Below are 25,593 nucleotides of genomic sequence, written 5' to 3'. Positions count from 1 at the left end.
CCCTCTCTTCTCAGCCAGAGTAAGGAGTGCTTGAGTTTTGGAAGTGTCTGTTTTGAGTAGGTGCATCCTTCGTGTCCTGCTTCTGCCAGGTTTCCCCTGCAGCTGGAGAGCGGTCAGACAGTGGAGTGCACAGTGGCTCAGTACTTCAAGCAGAAATACAACCTGCAGCTGAAATACCCTCACCTCCCGTGTCTCCAGGTTGGCCAAGAGCAGAAGCACACATACCTGCCCTTGGAGGTGAGTGCTGGCTTCTGCACTGTTGAGCGTTCCAGCTTTTGGGCACGGTCAGAAGCAAAAGCAGTGTGGCCTCTGGTCTTTGCTGGCAAATATTCTGCAGCTAATGGGTAATGGGTGCTAACTACTGCAATACTGACCTGGTGAGAGCTGCTGCTAAGAAGTGAAGGATGAGCCCGTGCTCATGCTGTAAAGATGCTGCTCTCCTGTAGGTTTGTCACCGGTGGTGACGCAGGGCAGGTTAGCCGTGGTCCTCACTTTTTAACACGTGGCTGCTTGCTTTCCTCTGCACACAGGTGTGTAACATCGTGGCAGGCCAGCGGTGCATCAAGAAGCTCACAGACAATCAAACATCAACCATGATAAAAGCAACGGCCAGGTCTGCCCCAGACAGGCAGGAGGAGATCAGCCGCCTGGTAAGTGCCACCATGGCAGGGGTTGGTGTTGGACTGGGGCTCTGGTGGCAGGCTGTGCTGTGTCAGCAGTGTGCCTCACTCTGGTCCTGCTGCTAAGCTGCACAGCAGGAAGCAGCTGTGGCCTGCCTAGAAGATGCTGGCGGAGTTAATAGCTTGGTTATTCTTTGACTGAATCCCCCATCCTTGGCATCTGCATGTGAGGGATGCTTGCACAGGAGAATGCAGCTCAGAGTGACAGGGAAAACTCAAATGCAGCGAATTCAGGTCCTCAGGTTCAAGCAAACTGACACAAAGGGAGGTGAACTTAAAATAGAAAAGCAAATGAGAGAGGTAGCTCCAGATGTGTGTGGAGATGTGCGTTATCAGCCTGTGGTATGGAAACTGTCTGCAGGTCTCCTTGGGACAAGCAGGGGAATGAGAAATCTGGCTCTGCCAGCAGCTGGACTGGAGCTGTGTAGCAGTGCTGTTGATACCAAACGAATGTCTCTGGGCTTTGGAAGCTGGGGATGCTTTTAATTCCTTTTGGGGCTTTTGATAACAGAATCTTGCTCTCCAAACTTTCCCATTGATGCCTTACATCTCAGGAGCCTGCTCTGCTCTCAGTTACATCAGTCAGTTCATTCAGAGCTCAGGTCCTCCACAGGTCAGTTTGGATGGCAGAGTTTGGCCTTTTGTATTCAATCGCTTCCCCTTCCCTACCAGGAGGAATTCAGCTTTGTAGAGAGCAGAACTTGAGGTGCCCTTGTTTCCTGGTCAGCTAAATGCTGCATGGCACGAAGCAGTCGATCTCATTCCTTCCCATTGGCCCTTCCTTCCCTCTGCAGATGAAGAATGCCAGCTACAACCTGGATCCATACATTCAGGAGTTTGGGATCAAGGTGAAGGATGACATGACGGAGGTGACGGGGAGGGTCCTGCCGGCGCCTATCCTGCAGTATGGAGGCAGGGTAAGCAGGGCTGTGCTGGTTGGCTGCAGTGCACAGGGATGGATGCTCTCACCGTGGGAAACACTGTTTTTGACTAAAATTTGTGCTACCTTCAGATTTATAGATCAGAGGTGGGATTTTTTTTATTGGAGCACCTCCGTGTTTTTTGCAATATGACTTTTCTGAAAGTTGTAAGCGTGAGTCATGCAGTGACAGGGAAGTGGGCTGAAAGGGAGAGGGATATTTGGGGTCAGGCTGTGGTTCTCCCACGGTCTGTGTGGTTGACACGTGGATGGGCTCTGTGTCCACACCCAGAGAGATGCCTGGTTCTCAGGACTCTCTGCTTTGTGATGCCACACGAGAGCAGCTCAGGTGAGTTTTCCATCACCTTGGAGGAGCTGAAATTCTTAACTACCCATGGCTGAGAGCCACAGTCGTCCTTGGAAGAGCAGGGAGCGGCTTTCAGCAAGCACAGCTCTTCAGGGCGTGCAGCTTGATGAGTGCAGACACAGCACGTGCATCCCAGGGACTGCCGGCGTGGGGCCGGTCCTGCTGTGCCTCGTGGCCCCTCGGCGGCAGCGCTCTGACCGTCTGTTTGCCTTGCAGAACCGAGCCATTGCAACTCCCAACCAGGGCGTGTGGGACATGCGAGGGAAGCAGTTCTACAACGGCATTGAGATCAAAGTCTGGGCGATTGCTTGCTTTGCCCCGCAGAAGCAGTGTCGAGAAGAGGTGCTGAAGTAAGGAAACGGGCAGCCCGTGAGGGTGGGAGGAGGCAGAAGGAGCTGTGCTGGCGTGCAGTGCAGCGCTGCTGTCTGCAGCCCGGGGCTGCGCTTCCCTTCCTGCTGACATTGGATCTGTGTGTGGCTGAACGGCTTGCTGGTACAAATTTGATCCAGGTTCAGGCTGGGTGTTGGGTGCTGATTCTTGTTAGTTTATCCGGAGTGCACGGCTGTTTATCCTGGCGAGGTTGGCGCCAGCACATCATCGCTGTAACACATGTGGGCTGGCAGTCTCTCTTTCCTCGCTCTGTCCTTTGCATCAGGTGTCTCGTTCTGATGCTGCCAGCCCTGAGGCCGGTGGTACTGCACTGAGCTCTTCTGACCTGTATTTCCTCAAGGGGAAGGTGGATGAGGTTGTCAGAAATATTTAGTTAAAAGTTTCTGCAATAACCCAGGAGCTCAGGATTGAATTTAATTTGGCTAATGAACTTTCTGTCCCACTTTACTCCGTGATTTACCTTGGAGAGGTTTTCCTTTGTGCTGTGACATCACTGGGTCTCTACATCCTCACATTGCCCTTTGTTATCCCCCTGTCCACTGGATTAACCAATATTTCCCCCTGGAATAAGATGCCTCTCCTCTTGTCTTCAGTGGCCAAAGCAGAAGTGTTCCTGCTGCTTTCAAGGACACACAGTGCCTTCTGGAACAGAATGCTTCCTGCATGGATTACACTAACGTGCCGTGGGTTTTTATGATATAGGAGTCTTAGGGTAGCTCTGATTTGATAGCAAAGTGACGCTGAGCAGAGAGAGTTCATGTGGTTTAGAGAGCTGTCACCTTAGTTTTGAATTCTGGTGGGATCCCAAGTTTCTCCTGACCAAGAGTGGAAGCACTGAGGTGAGCGTTCTGCGTGGCTCTCTGGCTGTGTTTAACAGTGGCATTTGGGATGGGTTGGAGCAGCTCAAAGCCTCTCTGTCTGCGGTAACTGTGTGCAGGTGGGAGTAGCACTGCACTCCCCTTATCACCCCTTCAGGATAGGCTCTTCCACTGGCAGAGCTGGGAGCTCCCTGCATCACATTTATCCTTGGCAATCCTTGGAAATCTATCTTGGTAGTGTAGCTGACCTTGCGTGCAGCAGAGCGCTTTGGTTTGATAAGTGAAGGCTGCTCTTGGCTTTGCAAATCACCTGGAAATCAACCTTTCCCAGAGAACAGGTCTGCTCCCCTTCTCCTCATTTCTAAATAGGAATAGCTTACAGCTCCTTCGGTCCTCAGGAAAAGTCTTTACTGTGGGTAAGAGAGCACTAAGAGAGGATGGCCAGGCCGGGGCCGCTCAGCTCTAACACGTGTTGGACTTCTGCTGGCATTCGCCATGTGGGCTGATTTTGGGCTGCTTTTTCTCTCCTCTCGGGCACAGGAACTTTACAGACCAGCTGCGTAAGATCTCCAAGGACGCAGGGATGCCGATCCAGGGCCAGCCCTGTTTCTGTAAATATGCCCAGGGTGCAGACAGTGTGGAGCCCATGTTTCGGCACCTCAAGAACACCTATTCAGGGCTTCAGCTCATCATTGTCATCCTGCCAGGAAAAACACCAGTGTACGGTGCGTCTTGGGCCGGGGCGGGCGGGGAGAAGTGAAGGGTTTTGCTCTGGTTCAGGAGGGCTGGCTGTGTCCCCTCCGCTTTCTCCCTCCATTTTTGAGGTCGATGCTGACAGCTGTGCTTTGCTGATTGCCTGCCCATTCCTATGCTTCCTCTGCCCACAGCCGAGGTGAAGCGTGTTGGGGACACTCTCCTGGGAATGGCCACGCAGTGCGTCCAGGTCAAGAATGTGGTGAAAACCTCCCCACAGACCCTTTCCAACCTCTGCCTCAAGATCAACGTCAAGCTTGGCGGGATCAACAACATCCTAGTGCCTCACCAGCGGTTCGTATGGCTGCTGCCTGTCGTGGCTTTAGGGCTTGTGTGCTGTGTTCCATGTCCCTCCTGTCAGCCCTTCCCTCAGACTGTGCAGTACTTGCAGCTGTGTAAAGCAGCTCCCTGAAATGAAGGCTTGTAGCCCATCCTGCCTTGTGACAAGCTGTACGTATGCCTGTGTCCACCCCAGAGCCTGGAGGTTGGGAGATGTCTTCTGGCCATCTGCTCTTCTCTGTTGGGCTGTGCATTGTCCTGAGATGCCCCCAGGAGGCTGACTGCTGCTTTTTCTTCTTTCCCACCAGCTCTGCTGTCTTTCAGCAACCAGTGATATTCCTCGGGGCTGATGTCACTCACCCACCTGCTGGAGATGGGAAGAAACCCTCAATAACAGCTGTAAGTTCCAGTTCTGGGGCTGGGCTCAGTCATGCTTTGTAGGCTTGATGAGAGGCAGGAACTGGAGCGAGACTTGTGTGCTACTTCGCCACCGTGCTGACGCTTCTCAGGGTGGCCCCATGCCCTGTGGGCACCTCCTGGGGAGCTGGGGAACACCTGAAGGTGCCGCGCCGCAAAGTTGTTGCAGGGAGCTTCTGAGCTGCAGGGAGAGCTGGCAGCAGCCAGCAGATGGGGCTCGCGATGTGCCGAGCCCTGCAGTGCTGTCGGACGGCCGCGCGGGGAGCTGCGTGCTGCCATCGCTGGAGGCATCGCAGCTCTTCCACGGCAGCCCTGGAGGAACCTTCCCCAGATGGGGATTTGGGAACGGGAGAAATGGAGTGGCTTTGCTTATTCACTCCAAGCCCGTGATGAGCATCCATGGAGTGAGGGATGGCTGCTCGTGTGCTGCTGGGCCGGCTGGCTGCTCGTGTTTTTGGTGAGGCTCTGACAGCTTGCCTTGTGCTTGGTGCAGACAAGGAGAGTGTCAGGTTCTCGTAGCGTCTGTTTTAATTAAGCACTTCAGCATTTTCCTATTAAGTTCTTAGCTTTCCAGGACTCGTAGCTCAGGTTTTCCTTGGCATGCAAATATCTTTGGAGGATTGTTTTTTTTTCTTAATTAAAAGGGGTTGGGAAATGCTTTTGGCTGTTCGTTCATAGGTGTGGGTGGGACAGAACAGTCTGTTTCCTGGCGGCGGCGCTTCCACTCTGAAAACATCCTCTGTGTCTTTCTGCACAGAACCACTGTGGAGTTTTAGTTTTAATTTCTATAAAAGCTTTTTCTGATCTGCAAGGGCAAAGGGGTGGAGCCTTCAGATGGCCTTGTTCTTCTCCTTGGTTTGTTGTTAATAAGACCACAGAAAAGGGCCCATCACAGGGGCCAGAGGAAGCATTTCTATTGAGCGTCTCAGCAGGCCGAAGCCTAGAGCTCCTTTTGCTAAGCAGCAGTGAAACTGAGTGTGAGGGCCACAGGGCAGGAGCATTGCTGTGCAGGATGTGTGCCTGCGGTGCTTTCCCTGCCCTGCATGGTGGGACACAGATGACACAGCAGCATCCCCACCAGCACTCGGGCTGTGTGTCACAGTGGGGGCCAGAGCCACCCCGGCACCCGTGACTCACGCCGTGCCTCCGCCCCTGCATCACGGCCAAGCCTGGCTGCTCTCAGGACGTTGCCTGACATCTTTGAGGTCTGCCCTCCGCAGTGCCCAGCTGCTATGGGTGACTCCCTGCTCAGCAGCTGCCAGAGGTGACTCATCCCACCGCGTCCTTGGGGAGGGCAGACTGCCGCAGTCTGGGGCAGCGCCGCTGCCTGCGACTGAGTGGAGCGTGGGGACGTGGGGACGTGATGCTGCCAGCTGCTCCTTGCGGACATTTAAGCAGAGGGCCTCCTGGCTGTCCTGCGTGGGCAGGGCGCTGGTGCTTTTGCTGTGGTTGGAGAGCTAAGAGCTGGTATCAGAGCTTCTTGTTGTAAGCGTAATAAAGACTTAAGCAGCATTTACAGCAGTGGCGTGGCGGTGGTAGGGGAGGTTTTGTACCTGGAGATGTCACCGGCGCAGCAAAGCAGGTTCAGCATGATGCTGTCATTCGTGGAAGCCAAAAACTTCAAGTGAGGGATGGAGAGAGAAGTGTGCCCATAGGCAGACAGGGCATTTCCCTTTCAGTCATCTGCATTTGTGCAGGAGTGTGGAAACAGAGCAGAAACAGCCCCGTCTCAGCCCACACAGCTACGTGGCTCAGCAGTGCCCATCAAGTCACCAGAATTTCCCCAAAGTGCCACACAGGGCTCTAGAGAGCATGAAACTGGGATGTAGCTGCCACCAGGGTTGTCCTTTCTGGGTTGCACTTGCCTGCGTGGTATTTGCTGCCCCATCTCCTGAGCTGTGAGCTCGAGCTGCTCTGCCGTGGGTGTTTGAGACAGTCAGAGGATGGGAAAGTCCCACGTCCCCTTCGTCCACGCTGTGGTAACACGTGGGCCTGTCCCACCGCTGTCCCTGCAGGTTGTGGGCAGCATGGACGCCCACCCCAGCCGGTACTGTGCCACAGTGCGCGTGCAGCGTCCTCGCCAGGAAATCATTGAGGATCTGTCCTACATGGTGAGGGAGCTCCTCATCCAGTTCTACAAATCCACGCGCTTCAAACCCACCAGGATCATCTTCTACCGTGACGGTGTTCCCGAGGGGCAGCTCCCACAGGTGAGCAGCCTTTGCTTCTCCCTCAGCCTCACGTGCTTTTACTCGACGAAGAAGGCCGGCAAAGAGCTTCAGTGCCCTGAGTTTGCCTTGCTCACACTTGTGTTGCCTGGAATTTTGGGGTTTTGCTGTAATGCTGTGGGTGTACTGGTGGTGTTGGGCTGATTCAACAGTGTGGAACTGAGCCAAAGCCTTGCAAAGCTGGTGCTGGGCACCTGGCAGTCACTCAGGACAGCTTAGCAGTGTGAGGACACCAGACGGCTGGTGCTTGGAAGCTCCCTCTGAGGCTGGGTTTGAGCACTGTCCTCTTTTCCCACTTGTGTTGGGGATGCATTGTGCTGAGGAGTGCTCATGGCTGGCAGTGTAAGATCTCTTGGTTCTGCCTGCTGGTTAGCCTAAAGCTGCACTAGCTGCTGCATGGAGAAGGCTGGGTGCAGACACAGGCCATTGTGTCCACTCCCTTTACACTGTGTGTCCCTCTAGATCCTTCACTATGAGCTGCTAGCAATCCGAGATGCCTGCATCAAACTGGAAAAGGATTACCAGCCTGGCATCACTTACATCGTTGTCCAGAAAAGGCATCACACCCGCCTCTTCTGCGCAGACAAGAACGAGAGGGTGAGTGCTGGGCCTGGGGGGGGCTGCTTCATTGCCAGCTTTTAGGAGCAGCCAGCCCTGGGCTGAGTGCAAAGCTCACCACTGGCAGGCAGAGCACTTTCTTGAATGAAATGTGCTGCTCAGTTGACTCCTGTATCTGTGAGGATTAGGCTTCTAGAAACCCAGACAGCTGTTTGCTGTTACGATGAGTTACTGGGTGCTGACGATCCTGGTGACTCCTTGAAATAGCCTCTGTCAGCCTGAAAACATCTGTTTTGGTGGTAGCTGCAGTTGCTGACGTTGTGACGGGATGAATAACCCCTTGCTTGCTCACAGCTCACACAAAGTTTGTGTGCTCTGTGCTGTGCAGTAAGGCACTGATCATTGTAGCTTTTCCTAGATTTGGTCCAAATTTAGGGTTGAACTGTCGTGTAGCCAGACTCAGTCTCTACCTGGGCGTAAAGGCTTAATGTTGGGACCTGAGGGCCGCGTTTGATCATGGCCTGAAGCCCTCGTATCTCGTGGCAGAGGCCCCAGTGCACGCTGTCTGCAGAGATCCCTGGTGTTCTGCTCACTGAATTTTCATCTGAGCAGTGGGATGGGCCGTGCCCAGACCTCGCCCTGCCTGCTCCTTTGATGTCGTTTGCTCTGTGTGTACGTCATGCCTGGTGTTGATGCTGGCAGAAAATGCTGGCAAGCTTGTCGGGACAGGGAGCAGAGTAGGATGACCTGATTCTGTTCCCCTGTAATAAAGTGGCTCTGCACAGTGCTTTCCAACTGAGACACGGCGATGGTGACCCCGTGCTGTGGCCCTGGTGCAGGGCAGCTGTTACAGACAGCACTCTGGATAGCAGGAAGTAGCCAAATTCTGCAATGCTTGGATCTCTTTCTTTTCTCTGTAGATTGGGAAGAGCGGAAACATCCCAGCAGGAACAACAGTGGACACAAACATCACCCACCCTTTCGAGTTTGACTTTTACTTGTGCAGTCATGCAGGCATTCAGGTACCGTGCTGCAGGGCTGGCTGCTGTGATGCATTGTTTTCCTTTGGTTCTTGTTGCAAATTTCACTCTTGTGCATCTGAAGGGCCATGGAGACGTGGGTAGTTTGATCCAAGCTGCCATCATGATGGTTTGTGCTGGCAGGTGCCGGGACGGCCGCTGCATGACGTGGCATGTGCTTGGCTTCTCTCCTGGAGCCAAAGATCTCCTCTGAGAATTTCCTTCTTTGGAGCAGCCAGTTCAGCAGCTTGTCAGATGGTGCCCAAGCACGCAGGGCTCGCTGGTGCGCCTGGTCATCAGCAGGGCCCTGCTGTCTGGTGTGGGCGGGAGAGCTGCGGCCAGCCGTCCCTGGAGGAGCTGGCTTGCTTTGCAGCTGCCTTTCATCAGGCAGCCAAGATTAATCAGAAACCATACAGAAGAAATTGCACTCCATCTACAGCTGCTTCCACAAGGGAGGCTTTTTGGCATCCACTCCTCCTGCAAGGAGCTGGCTTCGGTGGGAGCACTGGGGGAGCTCTGTGCTGGTGCAGTGTGATGCAGTGGGGCTGTGCAGTGTTGGGAGCCTGGGCAAGCAGCACAAAAACACCAGCAGTGCCTGGCTGTAGTTTATGCTTCAGTGCAAAGTGCTTTCCTGCCTGTTCACTTTTAGGGCTCCCGAAGTAAAGGACCATGGGCCCCTCGCCTACTGAGATTGTTTTGACAGCTTGTTTAGATTGAGGAGGGGGGTGACCAGGATGCAGGGCAGCTGCCTGCAGATACCCAGTCTGCGGGCACCAGCAGCACCTCTCCCAGCACTGTGTCTCCTTGCAGGGTACGAGCCGGCCCTCCCATTACTACGTGCTCTGGGATGACAACCGGTTCACGGCAGATGAGCTGCAGATCCTCACGTACCAGCTGTGCCATACCTACGTGCGCTGCACTCGCTCGGTCTCCATCCCAGCCCCGGCTTACTACGCCCGGCTGGTGGCATTCAGAGCCAGGTATCACCTCGTGGACAAGGAGCACGACAGGTGAGGGGGCTGTGCCTGTGGTCCCAGGGAGGACAAACCCTGCGGGAGGGCAGTGGGGCCCAAGCACCTTGCTTTTGTGTGCAGCAGGGCCTGCTGCTGAGCTGCTCGGCAAAAGACCCTTGGTTGAGAATGGTTCGCCCATGGCTGCGTCCTCTTAGGTCTCAGTGTAGGAGGGAAGGGGGATTAAGGAGTGTGAAATCCCATCCTGGGCATCCCTGGAGTGTCTGAGCATTGCCACACTCCTCAGGGTGCCAGAATCCCTGCAGCGCTGGGCTTGGCTCACGTGTAGCACAAGGCAGAAATGCAGGCGATTTCCAGCGCAGCAGACTGGTATCAGAGGGAGTTCTCAGTGTTCCTGGGTGGGGGGAATTTCAATTAATGACACAACTATTTTCTTGCACTTTCAGTGGCGAGGGCAGCCATATATCTGGACAGAGCAACGGCAGAGACCCCCAGGCCTTGGCGAAGGCTGTGCAGGTTCATCAGGACACTTTACGTACCATGTACTTTGCTTGAAAGCCTAACTTTTGTTACCTCACTCAAGAAAGCTTTCAGATTTGTAGGAGCCATACAAAAAAGGAAGCATTGGGACACCTTGTTTTTTTTTTTTCCAATGAGAAATCACTGCAGGGCAGGCAGCGTCGGTTCGAGGCAGGAGACCAGCACCACCGGACGGGAAGATCCAACACCTCGGTAGGATTGGAAGAGACTGATTATTTTTTTAATTTTTTTCTGGCTTTGCAAAATTTTGACCTGACCAAACACCTGAAGGCATTCGAGGAAGGGATAAAAGTCCCAGGAGGAGGCGGAAGCAGGTTTTCATGTTTAAGATGCAATACTAGAGACTCCTGACTGTGAAAGGCGGATTTGGTCCTCCGTTGCCCATCAGGCGCTGGTAGGTATTTTTTGTGGGGGTTGGGGGGAGGGGATTTTTAGAGCCTTAAAACAGAAGACTAGATTTATAAAACTAATATTTTAGAATACGAGATGCTTTAATGGGTTAAGGGGAAAAAAAACAGCTAGTTTATAGATAACTCTAACACTAACAGCTCCCCGCCCCCGAGTTCCCCCCCATATGACGTAAGGCACCCTAGCACTTAGAACTGAAAACTGTCTTCCTTGTGTTAAAAGCTAGTTAGCTGCTGCCATTTGAAGCAACAGTCACAGACTTTTCCGTGGGTGAGTGCCTTACTACGATGCTGCAAAATTTCAATGTTTTTAATCTTGTAAGGAAAATAGTAATCTTGTCTTGATGGTGGTCCATATTTCCATCGGAAGGAGTTAATTTCTATGGTCCTGAGTTGCAGTTTGTGTTAGATCACAACCTCGTGGTGGTTGAACTCCGTTGAAAGATGTGCACTTTCATATAGGACACGTTTGATGGCTGCTGACCCATTTTTGTTTCCAATGTACTACTTGTTATTTAAACCCGTGTCTGACAAATGGGGGCACTGTCATCCCATGAGGACAGAAATCGCTATCAGTTTCTTTTTTTCTTCTGTCTTTTTTTTTTTTTCTCTCCTCGATTTCTATGATGGACACCGGGATTTTTTTACTGAGCATTATTTTTATACGATACCGAGTCTGTTGCCAAATCACACGAGTCATTCACATGCTCACAGTTTACATCGCCGCGCTCGCACCAGAGGTTCCCAACGCTTCCTGTGTGTTGCACAGTGTGGCCGTGCAGCTCGGGGCCTCTCCACCGTTGTGCTGCTATCTTGTGCTGCTCTTTGTGTCGCCCTATCGCCGATTTGTGCGCGGGGTTTTTATTCTGAAAGCACACCAGAGGCGTTCCTTAGGCAGGATGATCAAATCCTTGTTCTCGTCGTGGGGAAGCTCCTCCTGATCTCTTTTGGACAGGGAGAAAAAAAGCCTTGTTTGTTTGTTTGTTTCCAGCAGTAACGTGGTGGCTGCTTTTCAGATTCATTTTGCTGCACAGAATGACCATCACGCACAGCAGGGCAGCAGTAACAACTCATTACCAATGGCATGTGGGCAGATGGGTGGGTTTTTTTTCTATATGAAAGCTTTGCACAACACTTCCTTGAAGAGGGAAACTGCGTGCACTCCTACCGAGCTCTCAGCAGAGCTCTGTCACCATTTTACTGCCAAAAGTGTTTCTAGAGCAGATCTGTCACCAGCGCTGCCCCTTGTCAGTGCACGGATGGAAGCACACCTTTTGTTTTCTGCTTTCTGATGTTTAAACTCGCCTTGCCTGCATGAAATCCGCTCTAGTCATGCTGGCCCATTGATCTGTCCTAATACTGGGAATTCACTCTGCCTGTTTTCTTTCTGGGCAACGTGTTTGTGAACAATGAAGACATCAATATGCTATGCAAACTAAGTGCTGAGCCCACTGATGTCACCCTTGGTGAAGATCCTACATTTAGCACAGTTGTCTTTTTCCTCAAGACTGCAGTATTTGGTTCACGTTTTCCTTTGCACCTTGTGTCAAATGCCACTGCTGTCTGTCTGCAGGGTGGTGGGGAGGAGACCAGGAGCTCTTCGTGGTCAGTAGGGTGTGAAGTCTTAGGAAAGCTTTTAGAGAGCAGGGAAAGCCTCAACTCAAAGTGTCAACGCGAGAAGCCTACATTCCTATACACAAGTGCCTGCATAGTGACACAAATCCAGCACCTCTCCATTTCATCCTCACACCTCTGGCTTGTGTTCCTCGAAAGCCAAACGCTCTCAGAGGGGCTGTGCCTGGTCACCTCGGATGAGAAAGCCCCTCGTTAAGAACCACACCGGGGTTGAGGTCAAGGTTCTCTCTGTCAGTGGGTTTGTTCACCAGCATTACAACAGAACGCACCCAGCTGCTGGCGGCAGCGAGGGCCGAAGGTCTTTTGGTTCCTAGTTCTTCTTTTAGTGTTTTAGTTGGGTCTGGAATCCTGAACCGTCTTTTAGGAGCTGTGGCATAGCGCGTGCCATTTTTAACCCTTTGAAAAGAGATAGTGTGGGCATTTACAAAACAGCTTGTTGCTCTGTAACATTTTTTTTTTTAACCTTGAGACTTGAAATGTAAAATGGACCTTTAAGATTTGCACTCATTTGTAAGGTGGCTGTTCATAGAGAACTATGAATGAAGACTTGCTGATGTAGCACCTACTTTTAACAGCAATTTTAACTACACGAAAGCTTCACAGCTTCTGAAATGCTCAGCTGGTGACTTGCAGATCGTGTTCTGCCCTTATTTCACCCTCTGCATTAGGTTTTCACGGTCTTGATTCAATAAAGAAGCCAAACTCAATAGCTGCTGTGCCCTTTAAGCCGTATTTCCACTTGGAAGATGTTTAGGAGGGGTGTGACTACCCGCATGTTTTCTATAACAGACTATGCACTGTACCTCCTGCGCCGCTCCAGCATTCAGTATTTCTACCGTTTTCTCGCCCAAGATGCACCCAAATAAGTGCATGTTGAGGTGCTGTGCATTTTGCTACCCATAGCAGATAGCTGTTAAGCCAGAGGCGTATCAGGATTTGTAGTTAGCCACAAACCCCACGCGGACATCCCGAATGGCTCCGAGTCTCTCTGCCTTCTCAGTGCGCCCGCGTTCCTTCTGCAACTGGAAACATCGCCAAGTGCATGCAAGCCTTGTGGGAAGAGGAATAACTTCCATTTACCTGTGGGTTGTTGGATGCTGTTTGATTCCCTTGTCTCATACCTGGACGTGACGGGGGCAGTCGGGGCGTCCCGAGCCTCTGACCTGATGCCTGGTGTCACAAAGCATTCAGCGTTGCCTCGTGGAAGGTTTTCTTCTTGGAAAATGAGCGTGAATAAAGAAAAGAAGGTCGTTCTTTTAGGAAGGGAAGCCAGACAGCAGGACAGCAATAAACACAATGAAATTCATATCTTGCCTGAGTGATTTGCACTTCAATAGTTGTGAAAGAAAATTGATGGGGACTCCAGTGCTTTTGTGTTCAGTTCTAGCCCCTTTCGTACCTCCTTTATACAACAAGTGTTGAACTGCACACGGGGTGTTTGCAAACACTCCTTGGGTTGTGATTTTTCTTGCGGTTATTTTTTTTGCTTTAGCTTGAACTCTGTATGGTCCATTTGTTGAATAGATGTGAACAGTTGATGTACAGTACTTACTAAACAAGCAGCAGCACAAAACTTATTTTATTAAGAAAATATGGCGTATATTTTAAAGGTTGGGTATCAACTTTGGTTTTCTTTTTCTTTTTTGTACGTGTGGAATTCAGACTGGTAAAGAGTAACAAAACCCCTGGATTAGGCCAAAAGGTAACGCTGTAAGATCGTAACCACCTCTTTATTAAAGAAAATGGGATGATTAAAGAGCTCCAGAACATTGTATTTATATTTGATTTCATCGCTTTTGTGGATTTTTTTTTTTTTTATTTTAAGTTTTTTTTATTTTTTTTTGCCTTAATTCTGATTTTTGCTTGCAACTTTGACTTTGCAGTCCCAAGTGTCTGTTACCCTGTAAGTGTTGGCAGAAGACCTAAATAAAAGCAATGTGAACATGTTGGGGTGACACTCCTGAGTCAGATCGCGTGGGGAAGGAGGAAGCGTGCGTGCTGAGTGCTGAGCTCAGTTGCAGAGGGCCTGGGGACGAGCGGTGAAATGCTGACTGTAGCTGAATTGCATCAGATGCTGTGGAGGATCCAAAACCCCTCGCTTTCCAGCTTAGCCCAATTTAATGAGAGAAACACTCAAGTGAACAACGACGCGCTTAAAACTTCTTGGATGATGACAACAAATTCCACTTTTCATTAAAATACCATCTGTCCCAGAAAGGACTTCATTGGAGCTCCTTGGGTTATTGAATGGCAGAAACACACACCAAAATACGCTGCCACTTTGGGCTTTCGGCTTTGGAGCCTTAGCGTGACTCGCGTGGTTTTGAGACAAGTAATATAAAGGCAGGACTGTTCTCTGGATTTGCCTGGACTCAAATCCGAGACCTGATGTAAAACCGCTACTTGGTTTCTTACCTGGATCTTTTGTTCCCTGTTCAAACAGTCCCTACAGCTGTAGGTAAACTTGGGTGCGTTTACACAGCTGACTTCAGCTGTTTGCAGGTTGGATGGGTTTGATCTCTGGAGCACGCCGCTCCTGCCCTCGGCCGGTCGGTTTGGCCTTTTCTGTTGGAATGAGGCTGTGGAAGGATGCTTCCAATGGCCGTACGGCCCCGCTGTGCAGCTGCACGTGCTCTGTGTGAGGCTCACTTCATGCTCAGAGGGCTGTAAAGGGCAGCTGGCTCCAAGATGCTTTAAGAAAAGTTTTCAGACTCCTTTTGGGTCGGGGTTAAACTTTATCCTCTGGATTTCTCTACGTTTCTCAGCTTTAGAATTATCTGCAAACTTCACAGTCCTCTGCAAACCCATGCCAATAACTTAGGTGTGTGTCATGGGTACAGAAGGGGAGGTTGTGTGCCATCCTCTGAGTTCTGTGGATCTGTTTGTGCTTTACCTTACAAACATGTATCCACATTCCTTGAGGCACTGAATTATTTAGCAGTTGAGCTGTAACTCTGGGTTTTTGAATAATGCGAAGCAATTTTAGGGAAGCGTTTGCCAATGGCATGCAGGTACTTGTTAGCTAATTGATGTGGACGTACTGCACAGAACTGAGCATCTTTACGAGTTCTGTTCATCTTCTCCTGCTATTAACATTGTAACAAACAAATAAAAAGAGCCCTACTCCATAGCAGAAATCTTTTTCAGCAGTTTCAGGGGACTTGTTTCCAAGTCAGATGTAACAGAAAATGGTGCTTTGTGCCGCTGGGTCGAGGTCTGGGAAGCAGATCTCTGTCAGCCCGTGGTGTCAGGTGTTGGGTTGGCATCTGAGCTCTGGTGCTGGGCTCCAATTACAGCAGCCCGGACTGCAGGAAGTGCCCAGATGGAGACTTCGCCCTCAGCCCTATGGCTGCATCGTGGTGATCGCATTTCCCCATTTAAATCCTGAAAGAAGGAAACATTCTAGTGGTTTGTTTTAAGCGTTCATGCTTTTAGAACCCCTACAGTATCACCTCCAATAGCGGACTGGTACTGAACTCTGCTACAATCACTGCCAGACACAGAGCAGGGCAGCCCTATGATCTGAATGTACGCAGATCTGGCCAGTCAGCCTTTATTCTTCTCCCACACTCCAGCCATGCTCTCACAGCCCTGCAAATGCAACAAACACACGCGAGCCGGAGGGCAGCCCTGGGTTCCGAGGGCAGCAGAGGACGGGGGGTGAGGCTTCAGGCCTCTGTGTGCTGAGGGAGCAGGGCTCTGTGCTGCGGCCCTACATGGGAACTGCTCGCTGTTGAGCTGAACCAGGGCCAAGGCTCCGCTCGTTGCTGTTCTTTTGGTGACGACTAAAAAAACCCGCAGCATAATTCATTGGGATGGCGGCTAAGGAATCCAAAAAGTCATCGTAACCCTTGAACGGCTGCCACGGGGCACGTCTGGTACGCTGCAGTGCAGACACGGCGTCGAACTGGAACAGCTCCCGGCTGCAGCGGCGCAGCGCTCCGCCCGGCCCCGCGCTTCCCCTCACGGAGGCGCTCCCGCCACCTTTCCCGCCCACAGCGCCGTTGCCCGGCAACCGCCCAGCCTCGCGCGCTCCCCGCGCCGCCTCTACGCACTTCCGGTCCCGCCTCTTCCCGCCCTCCGCGGAAGCACCGCCCCTCCCCGGAAGGGCGAACGGTTCGGCGTGCGGGGGTGGGACTTCCGGCGGCTGGTGGTTCGGCGGGCGGGCGGCAGCGTGAGTCGGGGCTGCGGGGCGGCCACGCAACTTCCGCCTGGGGGGGCGCCGCCGCCGCCGCTGCTGCCGCCGCCTGAGGGGACGGGAGCGGCCGAGAAGAGGCGCCGAGCTGCGGCCTAAAGGGAGCGGGGAGCCGCCGCCGCCTCCCAGCGCAGCCCGACCGGGGCCCGGGCCCGGCCCAGCTCAGCTCAGCGGCGGAGCCCGCAGCCCCGAGCGGCTGCGCCCAGCTCCATGAATGGAAATCAGCAGCGCAGGTGAGCGGCCTAGCGGGGCTCCGAGCGGCCCCGAGTCGGGAGGGGAGAAGCGGGTACCGCCGCCCGGCCGCGGCGACTGGCGGTGCTGCGTGCCCCCGCCGCGTGGTTTCACGTCCCGAGGGCCCGGCGCGGCGGAGCGGCACTGCCGGGCGGAGCGGCACTCCCGGGGGAGCGGGATGGCCTTCCTTTTTGCCGCCCGCGCTCTGGAGCTGGGAACACCCGCAGGACGAATCCCGGCGTTTCGTAACGCCGCGGGCCGGCGCGGCGCGCAGCCGCCTTGCGTAACCCGGCAGCGCGGGGTGCCGCGGGGCATCGGCCGCACAGCCGCGGCTTTCAGCGCACAACGCATCGCCGCTCGCGATGTCGGCGTCTCCCGGTGGCTGAACGTACGGCTGTGTCCGTGGCTGCTGGGCCTAGGAGCAATTGCAGGCGTCTCGGGGCGGTTCGATGCGATGCCCTTCGGTTGGGCTTTCGTGGTTTGGGAAGCGCGGGCTCGCTATTTGTGCGCCGCCTGTTTAAAATGTGGTTTGAGATCTAAAGAAGGGATTTGGGTGTGTTGGAAGGGCTGCCGTTCAGGTGCTGTGGGGATGAGGCGGGAGCTGGAGGTGCCAAGCAGGGCAGTCCCAGCTCTTTGCACATGGGTGCCTTTGGTGTTTGTACAGAGGCTGAACTTCGTGGTGGATTTGGCTGGAAAAGCTTGCTGCCCGTGTCCTCGCTTAATGAGCTTAAGTGATGGATTTGAAACCATTTTAGGAAAGTGCTGGATTTTAGCAATCCCACGGAATTTGGGTGGTATGCGAACAATCTGTGTGTGTTAAATAAACTACAGAGATAACCCGGCGTGAATCGAGCTGCTTCGTAACAGGGCTCAGATTTGCAAGAATAGCACAGGAATGAGTTGGTTTTCTCTTCGGAATGATTTTCCCTTTGGTTAGGTTGTAATGTGATGGTTTTTAGCAGGGTGTGTTGAAGTGGTTCAGTGCTGGTTCTGGGGTTGAGCGTTCCTCCCTGTGTGTCCTCTGTAATGAGGAGGTTCCGTGCTTGCTTAATGCCCTGAGCACCTGGGAACTCTGCCATCAGCAGTGCTGGGCACAAACCATGCTGGGCAGTGAGATGACGGCTGAAGTTGCCTTGTGTCAGAGGAAGGACATTCAGATGCACAGCCCTTCCTGTGAAGGAAGTCACAGAAGAGGAAGTGGAGAAGATGGATCAGTGAAGCACAGTGAAGGCAGCTCCCAGCTGCAGTGTGAATCTGGTGCCCGGCATCACGCTTCTGCTGGAGGTGTGAGGAGAGCTTCTGCAGGGCTCTGTAAAAGCTCTGCTGCTGCGAGTTGGTGCTCTGTGCTGTGACCAAGTCAGAGTGCTGTGTGTCCACATGCTCGTAAATTGTCCCTTCCAAGCCCAGAGCTTTTAGTGTTAAGGTGTTGTGTTGCTCTCTTGACTCTGTTTTGGTGTTTTTAATGAAGCACAACAGGCATCGTTGCTTAATCTTTGTGGGCTGTTTTCTGTAGGAGCTTAGGGCAGACAGAATGCAGAGCGTTTGCCTTGCTGTGTTGAGGCTGGTGGCTTGGGAGGACCATTAGAAGTTGTATTTTTGTGGGTGGGGTTGAGAAGAAAGGGGGAATGAATCATAAGTGCCTTCAACAGTTACTCCAGTCAGGAATGTGTGTGATGTGAGTTACAATGGAACTTCGCCTCAGTGGAATTGCAGTGGAAGCTGTTGGAATCAGAGTATGAACTTTACAAATGGTTTCTTCCCCTTTGCTTTACTTCCATAGTGGTTTAATTGTCAGGTAGGATGTAGCTTGAGCTAATTCCCAAGCTAATTTTGAAGGAATGGCAGGAATATGAGGCTTTTCAACACATCCAGTCTGCATTTAAATGACAGCAGTCGAGCAGCAGTGCCCCGCTGTGTGCAGCTCCAGTGAGTCCTGCAGCAAAGAACTGAGAGGCAGCATCTGGCTGATGCTTTGGGCATCTGGGATGGGCTGAGAGCTCTGCAATGGTCCCAAGGCTGGAAGCTGCAGTGAGGACAGACAGCAGGGGGTCAGCAAGATCTCACTAATCCATTTTTCTCTTGCATTGGGATGGGTTTCATAACTGGAATGCCATGGAAGCATTTACCTTTAACTAAGCTTAGAGCTGGATACCAATTGATTTGGTCCTCAACGTTCGTCAGGTGTTGTTTCTCACTTCTTTGTGCTGCAGTGTTGTGAAAACAAGAAAATCGACCGTTAATTTTTTGCTCCTTTTAATTTTCCTCACACGCGAAACTCGCGGAGGGCGTAGAGCAGATTTCAGCGTTATGTCTAAAGAAGTGTTGCTCAGTAACTGTAAGGAATTATTTTTATTTTCTGGTAGTGTAGCTCTAAATTTAGTCCTACGCCGTGTGTCTGGGATCTTGCTGTTCTGCTCTCAGGCAGTTCTTGGGGAAATGGCAACTGCTTGCATCTGAAACTTGAAAGCCGAGCAGCGGCGGATGGATGGCGCGATGAGTTCTAACAGGACTTACGGTCTGCAACTATTTGTTTTTTAAAGTAAAGCCTAAATTGCAAGTAGGGATGTTGAGAAAACGTGGATTGCATTACTCATAAATAATGTAATGCCACCCAGAGAGGTTGCTGCTGCAGAAATAAGGCAATTTGTGATTTCTGGCATAGGGAAGGAGCGCGATTGTGGAAACCGATGCTTAACCAGGATCTCCTCACCCTGTTTTTTCAATCTAGAGTTAACTCATGTCTTGCTGGTGGTAGGATTTTCTCTGAGCTCCGCAGGCTGGGCCTCTGAGCCCAAGCAGAAAGGGGCCCTCTGAAAGGGGATCCTTCCCCTCCTCTGCCTGCTGGATGCTGCCGGGTCTCTGTTCTGAGCCCATCCCTGTCATGTCCTCCATCACAGCCTCCAAACTGTTCAGCCACCTTTCGTTGAGAGGTCTAGAACTGTTTCATACACAAAAATAAAGCTATTAACTGATCGTATTTTGAACTTCTGTAATGCTGAAGCCCACAGTGGGAAAGCGGTTAATCTCTTGCAGGAAGCCTGGTACTGGCTTCCCTTCCCTGCAGAAGGATCGTGTAAGGAAGCCCTTATCTTCTGTTAGCATCTTGCTAGAAAGCAGTATTTCTTCTTGCTGTAAAACTGCCTTGCGTGCCTGAAGCTTCAGTTTTTCTTAGCATGGTTTGCTGCAAGTGCTTGCAGGTCCTGTGCGTGCTGTGCTGAGCTGTGGGGTCGCTCAGTGGATGTGAGCCCAGTGTGCACAGCCCTCGGCAGGGCTGTCGGCGTGCAGGAGCAGTGCTGGGGCTCGGATCCCAGCAGAGCTGCTGGTGTCTTCCCCATCCTTCTGGCAAATGGTGTGGCTGCAGTGGGAGCTTCACAAGGGGGATCTGGCTCCAAAGTTCTGCATTTTTCCATGTTGTGGGGAGGTCCATGCGTTTCTGCTGCAGGTACCGGCTGAGCCCACTGGAAATTAACGTCATGTCCCAACCAGAAACCGTATTTCTTGTGTATCTGCAAGCGTCGGATTGTTTTCTTCAGGATGCTCCACAAATAAGAGTTACCTTTTCAGCACTTATTTGACTTCCTGATGCGTTGGTTTCCCCCCTCAGCCCTCTAACAGCATCGGTTCCTTTCCTTCCCTGTGAGCTCTGTGGAAGCTGCGTTCCGTACTGCGGGAGGATCTTCCCTTGTTCTGGAGGATGCTCACACGCTCTGGTTTCAGCAGCTGCTGTGATCAGTAATAACTGGTGAATGCTTTTTCTTGCGTTTTTGAGATGTGTTCGTACTGATGCTGTAAAGGCAGAGTAGCAGCAGTTTGTCACACACAGGTTGGTCCCAAACCTGCCATGGTCCTGTGCTGCACAGCACCGTGACAGATTTCCTGTGCTTTTGGCCGAATTACACGGAAGAGCAGCTGTCAGTCACACTCAATGCTGCGTAGAGCAGTCCTGCACTCAGTGCTTTGGCTTTGGTCACTGGCAGTACCTGACGTGGGTCCAAGGCGCTGTGAGTCACCAGAGCCATTTGGGAGCTGTGCTGTGCCCACGGCCGACTCAGTGCTGGGCTGGGGCGGAACAGAGCTGCAGCTTGCTTGTATTCCTTGTGAACTTGCCCGAGGGATCCTGCACAAATCAGCAGAACGTCTAAAAACTGTTCCTGAACAGCACGTAGTCTTGTGCTTCTCGTTCCTTGGTTGGAGCAGCTCCAATGGCTCCGATCCCAACGCCTTCATCTGCAGTTCTCTGCTCCCCGCGGTGCTCTGTGGGCACAGCGCTGCTTCCCTGGGCCTGGAACGTGCCCCGTGTGTGGCATCCAGTGCCACCTCTGTGCTTCAGGCTTTTGCTCTAGCTGGGATTTGTTAGTGCAGGTGATGGGACAGCAGTGCTGGGGGTAAAGCTGTGCAGGCTTTTGTCTCATCCAGCGCTTCTGTGCTCTGCTGAGGAGCTGAACTTGGAGCGGCGCTCACCCAGCGGTGCTGCACTCCCTGCCCAGCGCTTGCAGCTTCAGTGCTGCCTTCAGCCCAGCTCTGTTCCTGTAGCTACAGTGACACAGCTTGTATGTGAGCTGTGGTGGGGGACTGGGCAGCCCTGATTCTAGCAATCAGCCCCTTTTAATCCTTTTGATTACCTTTATTTCAGCAGTTTTATTCACGTTTCTTGTAGATAGAAACTACAGATGAGCCATGCCATGCATGTTCTTTTAATATTAAAATGAGCTATTGAGTCACTTATGTCACTCAAATGTTTGGTAGTAACTTTTCACATATGCTTATATTCTGAAAATATGCCTGGAGTAAAATGTAGGGCTGCTTGTACTCATTTCATAGTATTAAAATGAAGAAAAAGTGAGGAGAACAGATGCTTGGAACTCATTTTGCATAAGCATCAACTGTGAGGGTGTTCTTAATGATGCCTCTTGTTTTATGTTTTTGTTCTGTTTTATGGCTTGAAGCCAACCCACGCAGAATTTTTTTGGTAGGTTTCTGGGTAGAGAAAGGCAAATGTTACCGTGGAACTTCGCTCTGGTGTTCACCTATGGTCAGCACACAGCCTGCCTCAAAATCATACAGCCTGTTCCAGGAATGGGGGAGATTAATCAAAAGACAAATGAGATGTTTTTGTACCGGCACTTGACATTTCAACTCTTCTATGAAAAGAGTGGGCAGGAATTGCTGTCTGCGTCACTGAGTGGGAGTGGAGGGGAGAACTTCTAACTAATTGAATCAAACGCTGTGACATTTGTGTGATGAGTAATTTGTAAAACTCGAAGCAGGTCGGGCTGCAGAGCACGTTGTTCTTATTGCTGCAACAGCAAGAGGTGCTTTTAAATGACATGGCCAGCAGAAATGCTCAAGTGTGGCCCATGTTTTACTACTGTTTGGTTCTGGAAGGCACGAGTAAGCAGGACCTCGAGCCGAGGGCCCTCATCTCAACATACAGGATGCATCTCACCGGTGATGTGTCGCATTGAACACAGGTGCCTGCCTGACCTCTCGGGGACTTGATTAAGAATGAGAAAGTGGATTAATGAGTCTTAATGGGAGGCCAGCAAGCGTGCCTACAGATGTGAGGAGCCTTTGAAACTACTGAGAGAGAAGCTGGTAGCTTTGCAATGCAGGTTGTTTGCTGTGCTCGTCTTCTAACGTGTTGCTTTGCTCTCTGACAGGACCCGTCGGGGCTCAGCCCCTGCTCATGGTGCCCAGGCGGCCTGGCTATGGCACCATGGGCAAGCCCATTAAACTGCTGGCCAACTGCTTCCAAGTTGAAATCCCAAAGATTGACGTCTACCTCTATGAGGTGGATATCAAACCAGATAAGTGTCCTCGGAGGGTGAACAGGTAAGAAAGTGACGTTTCTAAATTCTCTCGTTGCTGATGTTTTTAAGCAGGGAGGCGTACTGGAGCAAGTCGAGTCCCTGTGTAGCTTAGAACCTGAGATGGGTACAGAGGCTGCTCCAGGTTCTGGTCGGTTCAGTTGTGACCAGGTGCTGTAATGTGGGCACAGCTTTGTGACTGCTTCGGCAGCGCCTCTGTTCTTCAGGGCATCAGAAATAGGGCATAGCTGGAGGCAGGGACTTTTCCTGGTAGAAATACTGGCTCCTAAAGTGTTTCCATTAGCCAGCTGTGCTTGTTCTGGAGGAGAGCTGAGCACCCAGAGGTTCTTTTAAAGCGGCTCAGTGCGGTGCTGTGCTTGATGCCAATGGAAAAACTTGAGTTTTAACACTTCTGTGATAGAGAAGCGCAAAGCGGAGAGTTTGACCTTCTCCAAGCTCCACCTGCGAGGTGCAAGAGCTGCCATGAGCCCTGCTGAAGAGGAAGCTGGTGTTTATTGTTGTGATGAAGTGTTTTTGGGTAATGTTGCCTGGTCAGGAAATGGCATATGAGTAAGCTTCTGCTTTGTGAGAGTGCTAGTTATGCTTCAGAAGGAAAATGTGTAATTTCTGTAGAATGAGGGAATTGCAGTGCATGAAGAGAGTCTGCAGTGCCACCGAAACACAAAGAATGTCCAAAGAATTCAAAACCTGAAGGCGTATTTCAGAGGTACTGCAGAAGTCCCTTTGCAGGGGATGCGTGTGCTGCTTGTATCCAGGAGGCTTTTTTCGTATGAAAAAGGAAACAAAACGCTTCCATCTCAAGTGTAAATTCAGTGCTTCCATCTATTTGCTGTAGGTTACTGCTTTCTGTATTGCTGTCAACACACGGAGAAGAAAACTGGCTGAATTGAACCGTGCACAAATCTGATCGTTTTTTACTTGGTTTTATTGTGAAATATTAAATAATTAATGTCAGAGCAAAGACTTGGGACACATTGTTTTGTTTTGTTCTTATAAAATGTAAACAGAATCCAAGACTTGTTAGTTGGAGAGCAGATTGATATTATTAGGTATGCAGTGCAGTTAACTTCTGCCACGGCCTGGCATTGCTTCCAACTGTGGCCTTGTGCTGGGTTTTCCTAATTGTGTCTTTCCTCCCAGATTAGTGCATCTTTGCTTTGTATAGTAAAGGTGAGAGAGAGCCCTCAGTCATTTCTGGTACTTCCTGAAGCTGTTTCACCAACAGCATTTTCTGGTTCTGAAGCATTGAGTTGGTCAAGGCTTTATTCTTTAGCGTAGATCTGTTAGCATAGCTGTGATGTGAGAAGGACCTTCTTGGAATATCAGCATGTTCCAGTATGAAACTTCCCTGCAGACGTTTTCAGTGTCAATACCAACTTTTTTTCCAGGGAGGTGGTGGACTCGATGGTGCAGCATTTTAAAGTGACCATATTTGGGGACCGTCGACCAGTTTATGATGGGAAAAGAAGCCTTTATACAGCCAACCCACTTCCCGTGGCCACTACTGGGGTAAGATAAGTGGAGAAACAGATGGCACTTATTACAGCTTTTTAGAAAAGCAAAAGAAAGCCCAGCTTAACTTTTGAGAGACGTTTAACAGACAGTTTTGAGCTATTGAGACTCGTTTCTTCCAACTTCTTCCATTTACTTTTCTAAGTTACACCCAAAAGCTTTCTTGAAACTGTATTTTCTAAATACTGTATTGAAAAGTTGTTACTAAGTGCTTTTTTCCATAAGTGTTGTGGTCTTGTAGAAGTGTGGAGAGGTCTAAGCACATTCAGACCTTTGGAAGCCACCTCCAGAAAGCCAGGGACTTGAAGAACATGTTTTGTGCCCTCCTGCAGCACAGGGAAGCGTTTCACTGTGATTAATAGCCACGATGACAAAGTGAGCCATGCGTTTGAAACCACTGTTTAGAAAACAAGTGTCTTGATCCCTTCTCTTAGGCTGATCTCAAAAGCTGAGGCAACTTTCAGGTTATGTAGACTTCTTTCCCAGCTTTCCAGCTCAATAAATGCAAAGAAAATGGTTCTCTTCCAGCAGTGCCTTTTGTTTTGGGTGCTACATAGAGAGGGCAGGCTAGCAAACTCAAGAATTCAGCTGCTGCTATTTTTTTTTTTGCCCACCCAGGTGGATTTGGATGTGACATTACCAGGAGAAGGTGGAAAAGATCGTCCCTTCAAAGTGTCAATAAAGTTTGTTTCTCGGGTGAGCTGGCACTTGCTGCATGAAGTTTTGACAGGAAGAACCTTGCCTGAGCCTCTGGAACTAGACAAACCTATCAGCACTAACCCTGTTCATGCTGTCGATGTGGTGCTACGACACCTGCCCTCCATGAAGTAGGTTCACTGTCTTCCTGCGGTCTGTCTTTACCTGAAGGATCCCCACTGGGACACCTTCATCCTGAAAAGAAAGAGTGGTCATTCCCGCACACAGCACAGCTGATGAGCTGAGCTGGGGAGATAGAAGCTGATGATGTTTGTGTATTTCTGTAGATATTTAAGCTGCAGAGCAGGTGATGCACTTGTTTGAAAACATCAAGAAGCAGGGGATGCTTGTATTAGGTCTGTGCTGAACTATGGAGAGCTTACAGTATGCTTAGCACTGCTCCCATGTTTTCTGTTCCAGTTGAGCCAAATCCCACTCACTTGGTGACTGTCTGAAAGCATGAGTCTTTTTAATTCATTGATACACCCATCAATGGTGCATGCTTCTTGTGATCTCAATACATCATTGAGAGTAGACAGCTGTCCTAACCATGCCTGTTACTTTTGAAACATTAGGGGAGGCTATATCAGTTTTGCTGCATTTGGGCAGTTGGGGTTCCTTTTTGGTTGCTGGCTGTAGCCAGCATGGTGGATTTGCACGGGTGGTTTTCATTGGGTGTAACTGGGAATGTTCTAATGTTCTCCAGCTACCCTAGATCCTGAGCTAAAGGCTGGAGACGTGTAACAGCAGCCTGGAAAGCATTAGTTTCTGTATTTCTTTGTTTCCACCACAATTTAATGCAGTATACACTGAGAGAAGTTTGCTTGTAAAATATGCAAAATGAGTGCAAGGATCAGCCCAGTGTGCTGCTGTAATGGAAATTATACTGTACTGAAGCTGGAAATTGGAAAACAAGTTAATTTGCTGCTTGCAAAAAGAAGTAAATGTTTTGTCTACATTTAAAAACACTGCAATGCATTGAGAGCGCCGTTTAAATTTGACAGAGGTTCCTCGTGCACAAAATTGCAAACATAATAATATTTTGTTACAGTCTTATGCCAGAGATGTTTATCCTGTGTTTGGAAGGTGGCGTTAAGCTGTGCTCATCTTTTCACCAGGTACACCCCTGTGGGCCGCTCCTTCTTCTCAG

The 25,593-nt window shown here is 50.9% G+C and overlaps 1 protein-coding gene across 4 annotated transcripts in view; it reads left to right on the top strand.

Annotated features, from left to right (window-relative positions):
• The window catches only part of LOC306954995 (protein argonaute-1), a gene marked incomplete at both ends in the record, with an annotated part of 45,584 nt that overhangs the window by 9,031 nt on the left and 10,960 nt on the right, over positions 1 to 25,593 (top strand). For 2 of the 4 annotated variants that reach the window (XM_079546215.1, XM_079546217.1), the window contains 12 exons: positions 90 to 237; positions 531 to 650; positions 1,475 to 1,597; positions 2,183 to 2,316; positions 3,715 to 3,899; positions 4,062 to 4,221; positions 4,515 to 4,605; positions 6,639 to 6,833; positions 7,314 to 7,448; positions 8,330 to 8,431; positions 9,239 to 9,438; positions 9,846 to 9,954. The exons of 1 other annotated variant lie outside the window; for it this stretch is intronic. In XM_079546215.1, the coding sequence (XP_079402341.1) occupies positions 90 to 237; positions 531 to 650; positions 1,475 to 1,597; positions 2,183 to 2,316; positions 3,715 to 3,899; positions 4,062 to 4,221; positions 4,515 to 4,605; positions 6,639 to 6,833; positions 7,314 to 7,448; positions 8,330 to 8,431; positions 9,239 to 9,438; positions 9,846 to 9,954 (1,702 nt within the window). Of the gene's footprint in view, positions 1 to 89; positions 238 to 530; positions 651 to 1,474; positions 1,598 to 2,182; positions 2,317 to 3,714; positions 3,900 to 4,061; positions 4,222 to 4,514; positions 4,606 to 6,638; positions 6,834 to 7,313; positions 7,449 to 8,329; positions 8,432 to 9,238; positions 9,439 to 9,845; positions 9,955 to 25,593 lie in introns of those variants that run through there. One more of the 4 variants, XM_079546218.1, reaches the window with a different exon arrangement.

This window comes from Tetrao urogallus (assembly GCF_951394365.1).
Source record: "Tetrao urogallus genome assembly, chromosome: 23".
Lineage (NCBI taxonomy): Eukaryota > Metazoa > Chordata > Aves > Galliformes > Phasianidae > Tetrao > Tetrao urogallus.
The sequence above is the reverse complement of the archived record's forward strand: the minus strand, read 5'-3'. Positions and strand labels throughout refer to the sequence as shown.